Here is a 16,048-nt window from a genome sequence, read left to right on the forward strand (position 1 = left end):
ATACTGCAACTGCTGAATAGTTTCCGGCATGTCTTTCATAATATCATCCACACCCAACATGTGGTCAGCTGTTCGAGAGACGTTTCATTTTGAATGTATGTGTCCAGAGAGAAGAAAAACACCTTAAGTCCCATTATTTCTCCTTGATTAAAGTATAAAGCTTTGAGAATAAAAGCAAACAAGTATAACCAAGTCTGTCATCAGAAAGCTGGATTTACAATAAACTCATGATCAGCATCTGAAATCATGACCTTTAACCAGAAGACAACGGTGAACTTTTGATCCTACAGTGAGGGAGTACAGCATGTGATGATCTGAAGAAATAACCAGAGTGAACCAAGTGGATCACGATTTGAATGACTCCTCTGCATTTGTTAAGCTTAAAAACTCAAAGTATGTAGTCTACAATTTATTGTGCAGAACTGTGTCAGAAAAAGTTTGAGTAACTCAATCAGTCAGTCTTTTCAGGATATATATGCTTTCCATATCACAAGGTTTGAAAAATAAATGTAACTGCCAGGATAAAGTAGCTTGTGATCTTTTTTACATTGTTCTCATGGGAATCTTCTGCTCTCTGGCAGATTTTTCATCAGTTTCTATCTCAATATAGCCTCTGTTTTAGGCAGCCTGAGCTTAACAGATTTTTATAATGAACTAAATCACAGGCTACATAAGGTAAATCACAGAAAAACCTGAGGATAGGCATTACTGAATGCTTCTTTCATTTGAGCCTATAATAGTTGCATGGCTGACTGTCACAGATTTGTTCTGTAAAATGAAGCAGAAAGAGAGAAATCAAAGTATCTTATTAATCCAGTGATATGTAAAGCAGATCTGTTGTCGTTAACTCGCCATAATATCTCAGCAAGGCAGCGTGTACACCAGCTGTGTTTGAAATGGGGCCGGCATCCGGCACCTCTAAAACCATTCTTTTCACACTGGGGTGTCACTCTTTCATGTTCTTATGTTACATCAATGTAAAATATGCTGCCTCTCAGTGGCCATCTGGAGAGGGCAGGTCTGGGCTGTGATAGTAAACGAGTGGATTACAGGGGTCAGTTTCTTGCTGGATGCACAACGGGATGATGTAATGTGACAGCTCCGGTCCGTAAGCTGCATGCAAATAAACATCTCCTACATCAGCGTTAATAGAAGGCGAAAATCACAGACTCCTTACGAAAGGGTTTTTAAATCTCAGCTCTACATTTCTCCCCCCAGATTGTGCACGTCAGTTATCAGCCTGGCACACAGTCAGAACACTGAACTGGTCAGACATTGTAAGTCTCTGCCCTGCCCGGTGTGGTGAATTTTCCAGATCAGAGGAAACTGGAGCAGAGAGAACCAGTTATGTTGGAAGGAGTGGAGGCTGAAAAAGCTGAAGAGGAAAGGAGGGAGGGGGGTGTGGGGGTTTTGAGGGGGTAGTGGTGGTATTTTCCTGCATGCAGTCTGATCCTAAAACACAGGTGCAACCTCCATGCAGCTCTCTCTGCCTTTGAGCACACCCCTCCCACACCCTTTCTCTGGGGCTGCAAAGTGTTTGTCCATCTGATCCTCCATTAAATCCTGATTATTATGGATTTGTCTTCTTTCCAACCTGGTGATTTGCATAGATGAGGCACTGCTAAAGGTTATCTGTCGACGAGGGAAGATCTGACAATAGGTCTGCTTGTTGGAAATCAGTGTCACAAATTAATAATGCAATGTGTGCGTGGAGTAATTCAGCTTTAAACTCTTTATTTCTGTCGTCAATGGTGCAAAAACTTGCATCCAAACAGGGCAGCCTATTCTGAAATAAGACAGGAAATAGGGCACTCACTACCCTATTAAGAGAATGACAAATGACAGTGCATGGGTTTAGTTTGTACATGCTTTAACAGAAAAATACCACTGCACAAGTCAATTTTGGCTTGTTTTGTTCCCCCCCAATGCAGCTGAGTCCCCATCTGAGGACGTCGTGTCTCCCGGAGCGTCGAGAGAAGTTAGAAAGAGAAAAAAAAAAAAAAAGAGGGGGTTCACAGCTGAGATGTGGGGCTCCCATCGGCGTCATGCAGAGCCGATCATTGTCTCTCTCACACTTTCTAACTAGCCATTTCACAACATCCAGACAGCGGATCGGTCCGTACGCAGCAGCAGCAGCAGCAGTAGCTTCACCCTCAGGGCTTTTTTTCTCCCCTTCCTCCCCCCGACGTCGACCATAACTAACAATCTGGATTCACCGCGCGGATGAGGGCAATTACTGGACTTAATCTATCATAATGTCTCCTTTTCCGATCGACTTGATAGTCAAATGAGTTAGGCAATGGCCGAGGAGATCTGACTCCCCTCCTCCCCCCTCTCCTCCTCACCTCCTCCGGGTGCGAGAAGTGGCTGTTTAAATGAATCCCAACTCTAAAGAGGGAAAAAAAAAGCACTTTGATTTCACTGTGAAGCAGATCGGTGGACATCATGTACAGATCGGCGGGTTTTACACTCAGAAAGCCGCTGAGTGCGTTTGATTTCGGATTACTGTGACAACACAGGACGAGTTCTTTGAAGGGGAGAATTTTTTTTTTTTTTTTTTTTTAGGAGTCTGCTTCCTCTCTGCTCCTGTTCGCCTGTCCTCCGGGTTCCTGCAGGACTCCAGAGTCGCGGAGAGCTCATGCAGTCGCCAAGGTCGGTTCGGCTGTTCTAGCTAGAGACTTATTTTTTAAATTTTAACCATCGACAGTCTGAGTTAATTTCACACAGGAGTCTCAGGTTTATGCGTTGCATGCTTGGTTTTCAAACTATATCTCTGTGCGTTAAGATGTGTCTGCTTTTCAACCATCTGTACAGTGAGGGGAGCTGGATTTCTGCAATATTAAGAACTTGATTCATTTGCAAATGCATTGATAAAAAAACTACTCACTTGACTTTTAAATATAGAAGAACGGACAGTAAAACCGTGCAGCACTATTTAGTGTATCATCTTGTCAGCATTTATCACAGCAGCAACACCTTTGAGGCTAGTTATATCTGACACGGGATAAAGGATGATCTCCAGAGCAGTGCAACAGGACAAATGCGCCTGCTGGCTGCAGATTTTCACCTTAAAAAAAAAAAAAAAAAATCCTAATTGCATGACAGCTGTAATTACACCAATAACCGAGCTGTCTATAAAGCTCAGATTTAATGACAGGTTTGGTTGTCCTCGTATTGCCATGTGCGTTTGTGTCATGATTGGAGGTTTCATATCAGAGCTCATAAGAAGCGCCATCTGTTGGAAAACAGGATCAGTGCGCAGACAAGATGCACACACACACACACACACACACACACACACACACACACACAGAAAAATGTAGGCTAGTGCACACAATGTGACTCTGCACGAAATGGACCATATATACTTACATTACACCATATTTAGGATGTGGAAATGTCAGAACTGTGTCTGTTTTAAGTCATTTATGACGGGTTGAAACAGATGGGATCAGAGGTTTAATGCAGCACGCCATAAAACGTGAATGGATTATACTTACTGGGTTTATTGAGATGTTTTATTGTTATATTATGTCACCTTTATCTGTTATCTGTCTCTTCTCTGTGGGGGATATTTCCTAATTTATAGATGGTTTGTCATTTCACTGCATGGAGATGTTAAACCCAAAAGCAATCAAACAGTCTCTTGATTCATTCCTAAAACTACCATCCAAGGGACTAAATATAGCTGATAACAAGCGCTTGATGAGAAAAGGCTATTGAAGAGAAGGGGTCCTAACCTAATTTTGATTGGTGGTGGAGTCAAACTGATAACATTTGCCCTATGAATAGAATTTGGGCTGCTGCTAATGATTCTTTTGAAAATCAATTAATCGTTAAGTTTATAAAATGTAAGAAAATAGTAAAAAATAATTCTCAGAGCTCAAGGTGATGTCTTTAAATTGTCTTCTTTTGTCCAACAAACAGCCCCAAACCCAAAGGCATTCATTGCACTGATATAAAACTAAGAATGCTGCACCAGAGAATGTCTGGTCATTTTGTTTATTGAATGATTTCACTGATTACAAAATTGTTTTAAAATAATTTTCTGTCAGTTGACTAATCTATTAATTGAATAATCATTTAACACTATTTAGCATAATTAGATATTTCTGATTCAGGATAAGGAATGAGGGCTGGTCTGACTCAAGAAATGTATATGAGTTATTACATATTGATATGAAAAATTTGTAAAATAATTAATTTCTCCAGTATCACTGTCACATTGAAGACAAATATCTCTAAATATGTGTTATTAAAGACCAAAGCTTGTGATACGGTGAGGTCAGAAATGCATCTATCTTTCAATGACAAATGACTCATTGTTCATTCAAGAACGAGTAATCAGCTAAAGATAGCCAATCAAGACAGTAATGACGGCTAATTAACTGACTATAATTAAATGAGCAACGGCAGACCGTGTCAAAACATATTAACACCTTGATAGTAAATAATGTACAAACATGTTGCGCCTTCGTCTGCAAAGTCGCTGCAACAGGTGAATTTGTCAAACGTACAATCTGCACCATCTACTGTATTTTTCAGATGTGATATAGAGAAACAACAATTCTCAGCTCTAAAAACATCAGTCACACTTAAATAAATCTACATCAAAGCCCTTGCAGTGCTAGAGGACATTTTTTGCTTCGGCATCCATAGTGTTGCTGCTAAAAAAAAGCCCCAAAATGTTCCACAGTTCATCATAACGTATCACAGAGTGGCTTATACCTTTCAGCTGCAGTCATTCATTGCAGATGTGAATGGCTGGTATATTAGAGCTGGAAATTGGTCTGCACAGGGCCACCCTTGTTGAAAACATGTGTAGGCTCAGACCTCATTGTACATGAACGTATCCATCATCCACGAGAGGGACAGCGATCACAAAGACCTGCACCACGCTATGGAAAAATACTGTAGAGCCAGCCACAACCTGAGTACGCAGCTGTCTGTCTGGTTGCATTTTGGTTTAAATGGCACCAAAAGACATCCGTAATATGTCATAAGTACAACTGAAAGATCTCAAAGGAGTGGGTATTATGTCTTTTAGAGAAGGGGATCACCACCTACTCTTCTGATCAGTAGTGGAAACATATTCATTCCTTCAAACCAACATGCATTCTTAGTTTTACTTCAGTAAACAAGTATTATCTGGAAATTTTACTTATGAATCAAAAGTAAAAGCCTTCCTTGTGGTCCCTTTCTCATCCTCGATGTGTTGAGCGTGTACGGTTTTGACTACTGTGTACTCTGGGGTGATTTAAACTACAGCAAGGCATCATGTTTAATGAGCTCATGCTGATCAATATTTCCGTCCAGCGCTGCAGGTGTCATTGAGAACACACAGCTCATGTTCTCAGTATTTCTTCTGGGAATTTTGGTCAGTGCACAACCCAAGGATGGGTTTAAAATCATATAATTACAGGCATATTACACAAAGTGGATTTTTAAATGCTGATTCTAAATGGGCTTTCTTTGCTCCCGCCTTGTGATATTCACTTTGATTTGACAGGTTGTTTTGGAGGTTAAATTGTCTTGTAACCCTTTAAAATCCAGCCGCTGCACTCCCCTCACTCTAACTGACATGTCCAACAGTATCATACAAAGAGCTTAAACTGAGCTTAAAGGCAATCAATCAATTTGTCAGTCAACAGAAAATGTATTGGCAACTATCTTGATAGTTAGTTTAAGGCATTTTTTTTAACAAAAGTGCCAAATATTCCCTAGTTCCACCTTGTCAAACAGGAGGATTCGTTCCCTGTCTTTGTCATGTATGATAGAAGCCTAAATATATTTGGGTTTTTGGACTGTTTGTGGAATAAAACAACCAAGTTGAATATGTCAGCATTGGCTATGATGAACTGTGTTGGGGAATTTTCACTATTTTGTGACACTGTTATAGACAAAACAAGAAATCAAGAAAATAATAAGCACACTAATCCATAAATATTTGTAAGTTTCAACCTTACTGATATCTAGTATGTAACAGCTTGTTCCAATTTAATGATGTTTAGACTACGTGAAATATTCAAAACCCCAAACTCAAACAAGATGTGAATATTAGTGATGGTGCATCATTTTGTACATCATTTCTCCATCATTCAGTCTGACAAACTCTTTATCTACTATTCTTTATAAACTTCAGGATCATCGTTAGAATAAAAGAAAGTTATGTGGATTTGAATTGGAGTGTAAGAAAATTTAAAAAATATATATATATCCAATTGCGATATTTTGTTTTGTGATATTGTATGAATTCTCGTAAACACTATACTTTTTTTTTAATTTAAATCTCCAACTGATAGATAGCGGTGTTGTAAACTGAGGGCTATGATGCTGGATGTTACATGGACTGTGATGAATACAAATGCAGTTCCCACTGTTCTGGTTACATAAAAGAGTAAACTATTCTTTACTCAGATTTTATGCATATGGCGGTGTGTTCTTTATACAATGAAAGTTTTCCTAAAATTAGATTTACTTATTTTTTAAAATCACAATATATCGCCTTGCTTACAGTAACACAATATATCGCAATAATCGTGATTTGTATCGTGGCACCAGATTTTTGCCAATACTGTACACGTCTCCATCATTCAGTCTGACAAATGTGGTATCTTTAGAAACTTTGGGATCATCATTAGAATAAAAGACAGTTATGTGGATTTAAATGTTTGGCTGTGTAATTGTGTAACTAATTGACCTGTCAGTAACACAATATAGGCTATCTATGGGTTGAAGAGCTTAACTTGGCTTGTAGCCACCATTTTAGGTGATGTATTATGACACAGTAGGTTTAAACCTAGAATAAAATGGTGATATAAAGCGGGAAAGCAGATCATTTACAGCTCTCTGATGCTGTTTTTCCACTGTTCCCCTGTATTAATCTCTGCACACATGCTCTGTGGATGTATGACACAGGTTTTCCCACCCACAGTGAGGTTATTGCTGTGACCTAACCTGTCTCATATATGGCGTTGTGGACTTACTTACTAACTAACTTTGCGGGTCGTGAAGACATCGGTCTTCGTCGAACAAGTCTGCACATTCAGATGTAATTTGAAACGTTGAGAGGGGGGGCTTTAAGGGCAGAACAGGCGGCCGTGATTGGTTCAGTGTGTCCGCTGGCCTTCAGAGGCTGCGCCTTCTCGACACTCCCTAAAAGGAAGAGAGATTGGCCGGCTGCTTTCAGCCGTTTGTCCCGCACTGAGTGTTAGCTAGGTAGCTAGCTCGGTTGTAGCCGTTGAGTTAACTGCCGTACCGGAGAGAGCAATAAAAGAAACAACAACTTCTTACCACACAGTGATGAGGAGACGGGACCGACTTCAGACCTCTTTATGGACTTTTTTTTTTGTACATGTTTTCTCAACGAGAACTCGGTGGCTCTAACTCTTCCCCTCTATCCTTCGTTAATCCGGTTTGACCAGGGAGAGGAGTGAAGTGCGACCCCGAGCTGGATGGATGGTTATGGGGAAAAGAGGAAGACCCTCGGCGCTTGACGTGTGCAGAGTCCTCGCCGTGTTTCTCGCACTCTTCCCCGCCGGTAAGATGCTACTTTATTTTTTACTTTACTAAAAAAGCGGCCAACCAGCTTGTTTTTACACCGGTACAGGTTGACCTAACTAAAGTTAAGTTACATGTTGAACTTATAACCATATTATAAAGCTAAACATAGAGTAACTTCGCAAGTCTTTTACATTGGGACAGCAAAGTTGCCGTGTTCGGTCACTATTTATTAGCCGAAATATTTTAGTGATATTGTAATTGAACTAGGTTTACTAAGTATACCCCAAAAAATATGATTGTTCTGCAAAAGTCCGCAAATTGTTGTAAAAATAGCTGAATACTTATAATAACCGTAGCAAATCAGTTGGAATCCCACCAAACCTCATACAAAAATCATTCAAATCTTCTATATCAGAGATTCAAGGCCAAATTACAAACATCTGGAAGGTTTGGAAAATATTACAACAAGCATGAAAGTGAACAACCTCCATTACACCGCCAAATTAGTTTAAGTCTGTGTAATGTTACTTAATTTTATTAGAGAAAGAGAAAACAAAGTGAGAGGTCTTTCTGGAGCTGCTGCAGCCCTCAACCCTTGTTTTGTTTGGGGGATGGGGCATGCCTCAGTAATTTCACATTAGTAGCTCCCAATAGTTTAATTTTTATTTTTTCCCCCACCCTAATAGATTATTGATTAAGCAAGGAATTTCATTTTGAAATGTTAATTGTTCCCCTCTGAATTTAATGAACTGTTTTTATAACGATTATGGTTTGAATGAGCCTGTTGAAGATGGTTTTAAAGCCCACATAACAGCTATTTTGGAGAAGCTTTTTCAAAAGATGTAGTAAACAGTATTGCTATAACAATGTAGCCCTACTGCAGCAGTGCAAATATTAAAAACCCACATGTTTGCATGAAATTCCCATAATCCCTTGTAATTTGACAAAAGAGTGATTGCAGTGGGGAGACCTCATTCAGCTCACCTTGCAGATTTGCCAAACCCTTATCAGTTTCCCTCTTAAGTCATTTACCGTCCAAAAACAAGGTGATAATGCACTGATAGCTGAGATCAAGATTAGTTTATTGCCATCTATCAAATGGGTGGTAAATGGAGAGGTGATGTGGGGGTTGGAGAGAGCTGCGGTGAAGCTTTAAGGAGGGATATTGTTTTAAGTGTGACTTCAAAGTGTTGATATGGCTTCCCTCCCTGGAGACACTGGGTGAAACTTCTCACAGCCAATTCGAATAAATGCTTTTTGTAGTCGAAGGTAATACTAGTCAAACACTGTGTTGCAACAGGGCATCCTGAAAATGTTTGCAGAACATTTGTGTAAAGAATTGGCCGGATGTGGCAATAAAGCTGGAGACAATCTATGGCCAAGCAGGGTTTGTTATCATCAAAGGTGCAGATTAGGATCCCAAATGGCATTTTTACTTCTACATAAACCAAATCCCACTAGGTGTGAAATGGAAGTACACTTCTCTACAATAAACAGTAAAGTTATATTCTATCCAGGATGACCAATAGGAGGTTCACAGACCTGCTTTTTGCTTTTGCTTATGAAGTTTTGTTTACAATATGATATAGATATTATTTGTCATTTTTCATGTTGCTGAAATAAACACATCAGCAACATATAATGGTACTTTCTCTTTCTATTAATTATCTCTAGCATTGGAGTGTTTATGAATTTTTGTCCGGATGCCAACTAGAAAACAGACAAAGCCAAGTATGTGGCAAAAGATAATAATTGCTGCATTATTATGTTTATAATTTGATGTATAGAATGCAAGTAAAGAAACACAGTGGCTGTGTTGGCATTACACAGTAGTTGACATTCATGATTAGTTGGATGTATTATGTAAATCTGTGTTTGTAAACCACCATCATTAGCAGATAGAGTCTATTTATAGCTTTATCTGTGTCAGTATCATGTTTATAAAATTATGTGGTGGCCTCTGGTTTGCTTCTTTTACTCAAACCATTTTTCCTCCCTGGCAGTGAGTCTGCAGTGCAAGATCCTGAAGTGTAACTCCGAATTTTGGGCCTCCACCTCGAACTCTGGACCGGAGGAGGAGTTTTGCACGGCGCTGCGGGCGTACAACAGCTGTGTACGCCGGACCGCACGTACCTGTAGGGGGGATTTGGCATACCACTCCGCCCAGCATGGCATAGAGGATCTAATGAGCCAACACAACTGTTCCAAGGAGGGGCCGACATCCCAGCCACATGCCCGCACCCCACTTCCTCCTCCACCCCCGCCACTCCTCCCTGACAGTCAGGAACGCTCCGATGGCCCGGAAGTGTGCCACTACGAGCGCAGCATTTCACGCAACACGGCGCCACCCAACTACACCCACTGTGGCTTCTTTGGAGACCCACACCTTCGCACCTTTGATGACGACTTCCAGACGTGTAAAGTGGAGGGAGCATGGCCGCTCATCCACAACAAATACCTGTCTGTCCAGGTGACCAACACTCCGGTAGTGCCAGGTTCTTTGGCCACTGCCACAAGCAAGGTGGGGATCCTTTCTGTTCCTCCTGTATGCACGTTAACATGGTCTACTTTCTACAATAACGCTATTAATCGCATAGTCAGTCAGTCAAGTATGGCTGCAACTAACAATTGCTTTCATTTAGCAATTCATCTGAAGATTAGTTTCGCCATTTATCAATTCGTTATTTCTTTTCCCCCTGAAAATAGTGAAAGGGACATTTGTTTTGGCCAACCAGCAGCCCAAAGCCCCAAAGTATTCAATTAACTTTGCAGCAAATTCTCATATTTTAGAAGCTGTAACAAGGAAATTTGGCCTTTCTGCTCAAATATGACTTTCATTTTTCAATTATCACTTATCAAAAAACCTGACGAATAATTTTTTTCTTGGTGGACTAATTAATCAGTCAATTGTTTCAGCTCTGCAGTCAATGCAAAATTATTCAACAACAACTGTGATAATCAGCTTAATTATTGAAGCCATTTATGAAGCAAACACGCCAAGCCTTTGTTGATTCCAGCTTCTCAAATGTGGAGTTTTCCTATTTCAGTTTATATTGAATCTTAGTGTGTTGTGGACTGTTGGTCAGACAAATAAAGCACATTGAAGAACCGAAACTGTAAACATTTTACGTTTTTCAGTTTCCTGATATTTTCTAGGCAACGTGATTTGGAAAAAAAAAAATTGTCAACAAATGGATCTATAATTTAGGATAAGTACTCGTTGCCCCTTGCTGCATTGATGTTAGTGGATGGTGACTTTAGTTAGTATTGGGTCCATAAAGGTCAGAGCATCATCAGAACATCATTCTGTTCATATTTCTGCATGTGTGAGTCTTTCATGTGGTCTGCTTTTCTGTCAAACTGTGGACTCTGCTTAGTGTTTGGATGAGTTCCATAATAACAGATAAAAAAGCCAAACCCAGCTCAATCACAAAGATCTTGATAAGCTTTATAAATGATATGTTAGTATTATAGCAACAGTGCTGCGTAGGATGTTAACATGAAGCTCCATTTTCACTTTTCACAGTGGACAGCTCAGGCTGATGTTTGCCCTACTTAGAGTGTAGTCCTCACCGAGTACATTAAATTCAAAACTGTATTGTCTCTACATTATGAGATTTTCTGTCAATGCTTTATCAGTAGTGCATCTTATTGTTGTATTTTTGTTTAGTGGTACATTGATTAGTTTGGATGGCTTTCAGTAGAACTTGAGGTCAAAAACAAAGAAGTAGGAGTATTTCAAGTTGGCAAATTCACTTAGTTTGTCCAGATTTGGCAAAGTTTTGACAGCAATGATTGCAAACTTCAGCCACTTTGCAGGGTATCATAACTGAAGTATTTAGACTGAGGTATAAGTGAACTTTGTCCTTAATCACATTTGTAGAAAGTATAATTTTCTGCAATCAAGGCTTCTTAATGATACTCTGTTATGCATTTGTGGGTTTTTAGTCTTTAAAGTAATGACATTTTTTTATATTGCTGTTCTTGGAAGCAAATGAGACAGCTTTTTTAAGATCTTGATTCTCGACAAAGGGAAAACAAGGCAGGAGCCAATGCCACCTGTACAAACAAGGCCCCTCTGGTAAAAGATCTGCATTAGCAGAGCTCTGAGTTTGGTACATTGCTCTCACTCGAGCAAATAAAACTGTCTGGTTATTTTCATCTTCATTCTGAGGGAGGGATAATAGAGGCATTTTCTTTTGTTTGTTTTCATTAAAAGCTAAAGAAATGAACCAGGACAAAAACAGAAGTTAATGTAGGATGGGAAATGTTCGCTGAGGGGAAGGGGAATTGAGACAGAACTGGTGCCACAGATGAATTGTCAAGCTAATAGAGTATTCTGTAGACTCCCCTCATCCCCTGTCCCAAGCGAGCAGACATCACAGACCCTAGGCTGTACTGGTATCACTGCTCTGACAATGGCTCATTGGTGTCCTGATGAAACCAAGCTTGCAGAGTCCTGACCGGTCTCACTTAATTAGCTGCAGAGTATATCGCTCCGTCCTGGCCTGACGCCACTCCCTGGAGCATAGTTCTGGGGTTCACAGGCAGGTTTTTCAGCGCTATGAATGGATCGTCTTTGTGTCTGCATACTGAGGCCTGATTTTACATGGCCGAGACTCATGTTTTTTGAGGGCGTTTACCTTGGCCTCCCCCGTGTTGAGCCAGTGCTGAAATGTGACACTTAAGTGGGGTGGTGGGGTAGATGGCACATATTGCACTAACTAGTTCTTAATGCAAACGTATAAGCACTCCTCTCTTTTTTTTTTTATTTTATGTTTACATTAACTGCAGTGTGCAAGGATTCTGTATGCGACCCGGCAAGCCATGACTGCAAACACATGATTTTTTCTGTTGAACATTAACGAGATTTCTCTTGGTTTTTTTTTTCTGTCCTGCAGCTGACAATCATCTTTAAGAATTTCCAGGAATGTGTGGACCAGAAGATGTACCATGCAGAGACAGACGAGCTGCCAGCTGCATTTGCAGACGGCTCGAAGAACGGAGGGGATCGGCACGGAGCGAACACTCTGCGCGTGGTGGAAAAGGTTCCCGGGCAGCATGTGGAGATTCAGGCCAGGTACATTGGAACAACCATAGTGGTCCGGCAGGTTGGCCGCTACCTGACGTTTGCCGTGAGGATGCCAGAGGAAGTTGTGAACTCTGTGGAGGAAGGCGATAACCAGGACTTGTACCTGTGTCTTCACGGCTGTCCCGCCAACCAGCGCATCGACTTCAGGAACTTCCGAGCTCGAGCAGCAGAGGCCCACAGCGCAGGCAGGGCCAGGAGCGGCGTAGGCTTTACCTACCAGTCTGCTAAGGCCAAGTGCAAAGAGCGGCTCCCCGTGGAGGACCTGTACTTTCAGTCCTGCGTGTTTGATCTTCTCTCTTCTGGAGACATAAACTTCACCATGGCAGCCTACTACGCCTTTGAGGATGTAAAAATGCTCCACTCAAACAGCAAGAGATACCACATCTTTGAAAAGGATGCTTTTATGAGCCGCGCAGCACAGAGGAGCCAAAATTTACTTTCACTCTTCCTCTTCAACCTCCTTGCCGTCTTACTGTGGACTGAGTGCTGCACACTTCATCTATAGTCCCTTTACAACAGTGTCCTCATGGTGCATCTGTCAGTGAGTGTTAGTTCCATCGCTGTGTCGTACATTGGCTGCTGTCTTCCGCTCTCGTTCTGTGACTTGACGGCGGCTTGCCAAAAAGGGTCATCCCAGCCCCGAGTCTCATTTTAGTTGTATTGTCATGTCGTGACATCAGTCTTAATGACAAGGCAAGTTCACCGTGCTCCATCATCACGTGTATTTAGCTGGTTCGTAGGACTGGTCTTTGAAGAGAGCAGCGGTGAGAGAGCCCAGCTACTCCCAGAGCTCAGGATATCCACCTGGGATTAAATCCCACATTCTCACCGGGGCTGCATGCCTATGTGAAGCCGGACAAGATGATCTTTTGCAGAAAGAGGAGTTTGCTGATCCTCCCTCCACTGATCCCCTCATTGGTGCCAAGCCAGTGAAGCTCTCTGTGGCTCCTGTGGCGAAGCGAGAGGACCTGACAGGGGCTTTTGTTAACCTAAGGCCAGAAGCAGCTCTATGTTTGATTAGTTTCCAGCTTTGGAAAAGCCTGGGCCTTTTTGGAGGAAGCACTCAGCCAAAAGGATGTCAGAGCAGCGTCTCCAGTTGTCTGCTGTGGAGATTAATGGGTCATATTGTTAGGTGTGTGTGTGTGTGTGTGTGTGTGTGTGTGTGTGTTAGTACAATATGTGTGCAGAAATCCGCGTCTGTGGTTAATTTTGTGTGTTTGTGGGTGCAGGAGTTCCCAGAAATGAGATAACCAACCTCCATTGGGAGAAATCTTTCCCATGTTTTTAATGTTGCACCCAAAATTTCAGAAATAGAAAAAGACGAGGCGCTCCACAGTCTGTTCAAATGTACTCTATCAGCCAAGTAGCGAATCCCAAAAGGGGGCCGATAAAAATAATCCCTTTTCATCTGTACGTCATTTCATGTGTCATCCAGCCTTTCACTCCATTGTTTGAGCTGACACGTCGATCAGACAGTGTTTTGTATTTTAAGTCTGTAATGTGAATGTAGCCAACAAGAACGCAAAAGAACAACCTTAGTTAAGGGCACTCGAGAGTGTTTACAGAATGTAGATCACAACCAATCAAACTGCGACGCCTCTTTTGATAGCGTTTTGTGAATTTTACTCTCCATTTCAAGCCTCGGTTGTCGCCCAGCAGTGCTGTAGATACTGTTAGTACTAGCTGTAAAGACGTCGCCTCTAGTCTGTTTAGCATTTTATAGACTACCAGTGTGCTGACCTGACTGTGGCTCACCGCGTAAATGATAAGCATATGTCTGTAGACGTGATTTCATGGCTTAAGTCATTGCCAAAGAACAAGCCCTCGTGCCAACACCCCCCCCCCCAACAACTGAATTTTCATCTTTTCAGTCTGTAAACGATTCACATTAGGGGGATTCTTAATTGTATATAACTTGTGTGTTTGTGGGTGAATTTGCAGCAAGCAGAAAAATTACAGTGACACACTATAAAGGCAGCATTCGTTTCTGTTTTCGCCGTCTCACCTTTCGCTTTTCTTGTGTTTCATGATAGCATTCCTCGTCACGAGAGGTTTCCATTTGAACTTTGGCTCTCAGCTGCAGTATCTGGTAATGTGTAAGTCATTCCTGTAGATACTGTTACTACTCGGGCACAGTTTTATGGTCATTTATCCTTTACACTGAAGTATTCAGCAGGCCTTACTACTGCTATTTGGAACATGTATTGGTGCAGTTTAACAACAGAAAAAAAAAATCACACAAACAAATGATTGTAATGTTGAATCTTGTGTTAATAGATGTAATTTGTGTTGTGAGTTTTGCAGTATATGGTTCTACACGTTTAATGTGAGATTGTACATAAGTTTTGTGAGTTGTTGAGTTTAAATTTGTATATTACCAGTTGTGTTTTGAATTTATCACTCCAGTTTTTGTACATCAGATGTTTTGGTGAATGTGAACCTTTCTTTTATTTGAAAAGGGAATTTTTTGCAAAAACATGAACACCACAGAACAAACTTTTCTTTACTAAATGTATTATACTCGCCAAGTCTTTGTGGAGGAAGTGATAAAATGTTGGATCCCTTTTGCTTCCAAATCTAACATCCCGAATTCAGCCCACCTTATCTATAAAGGGAATGTAGGAACGTGTTCTGGGGTGTTCATGTTTTTGAGTTTAAAAGCACTTTATGTTTTCTTTTTCATTTAGCTCTTATTTGGTTTGAAATTGTGTCAGACTGTACTGGTTAAAAAGGTTGAACAAAAAAAAAGAATAGCTGAATGGGAAATGCCAGACAGATCAAACTGTGTTTGTATGTAAAGCAAATGTTGTGCCACACGCCAGCTGTTTATAATGTAAATTATTTATTGAATAAAAGAAAATGTCTTGTTAAAGAAGTGCCCTTTTGTCTCATTTGCTGTTGCTGCAAGAGCTTTTTTTGAAATCACCATGTGTTTCTCACCGCAGTTTGTGGTGTTAGACTGCCCCCTGTTGTAAAGATGTGGTGATGAACGTGAGCAGATGTTTGTGGTACATGAGGACATCTTAGTAAAAAGTAAAACTTAAAAGCTTTGTATAAAGGAGCTGAGTAACTTTTAGGAAAGTATGATTCTTCAATGCAGGGTTAGGGTAATGTGTCGTGTCTCTACAGCTTCAAGCACACTTTGTTATGATTAAGGATGTGTTCAAGATTACAGTCACTTCACTACATTGTAGTATGCAAAAGGGTGTTTGAATGAGAATTCCCCCAGAATTCTGTTGACAGTTTCAAACATGCTTTGAGATGTTGTTCGTAAACATCTTAAATGAGTTAAAGACTGGTAACTATTTTAAGTGAGAACCATCTGTGGAGGCCTTAAGATATTATTTGAAATATTCAAAAAACTTGTAAATTCGGTTTAGTCATTTCACAGCTCTGCTGCAGTAGGTTACTTTTATAAAAATAACGTATCATATTTGTGGAAATTTTAACATG

General features: G+C 40.7%; 1 protein-coding gene across 1 annotated transcript; it reads left to right on the plus strand.

The window, feature by feature from the left end:
* Nucleotides 1–2,049: 2,049 nt before the first annotated feature.
* rgma (repulsive guidance molecule BMP co-receptor a) lies at nucleotides 2,050–15,470 on the plus strand. Its single transcript, XM_051383445.1, has 4 exons — nucleotides 2,050–2,652; nucleotides 7,425–7,540; nucleotides 9,507–10,024; nucleotides 12,405–15,470. The coding sequence occupies exons 1-4, from the start codon at nucleotides 2,639–2,641 to the stop codon at nucleotides 13,098–13,100; spliced, it is 1,344 nt and encodes a 447-aa protein (XP_051239405.1). The 5' UTR covers nucleotides 2,050–2,638; the 3' UTR covers nucleotides 13,101–15,470.
* The last annotated feature ends 578 nt before the right edge of the window (nucleotides 15,471–16,048 follow it).

The sequence above is a fragment of the Dicentrarchus labrax genome, unplaced genomic scaffold, assembly GCF_905237075.1.
Source record: "Dicentrarchus labrax unplaced genomic scaffold, dlabrax2021, whole genome shotgun sequence".
NCBI classification, from domain to species: domain Eukaryota; kingdom Metazoa; phylum Chordata; class Actinopteri; family Moronidae; genus Dicentrarchus; species Dicentrarchus labrax.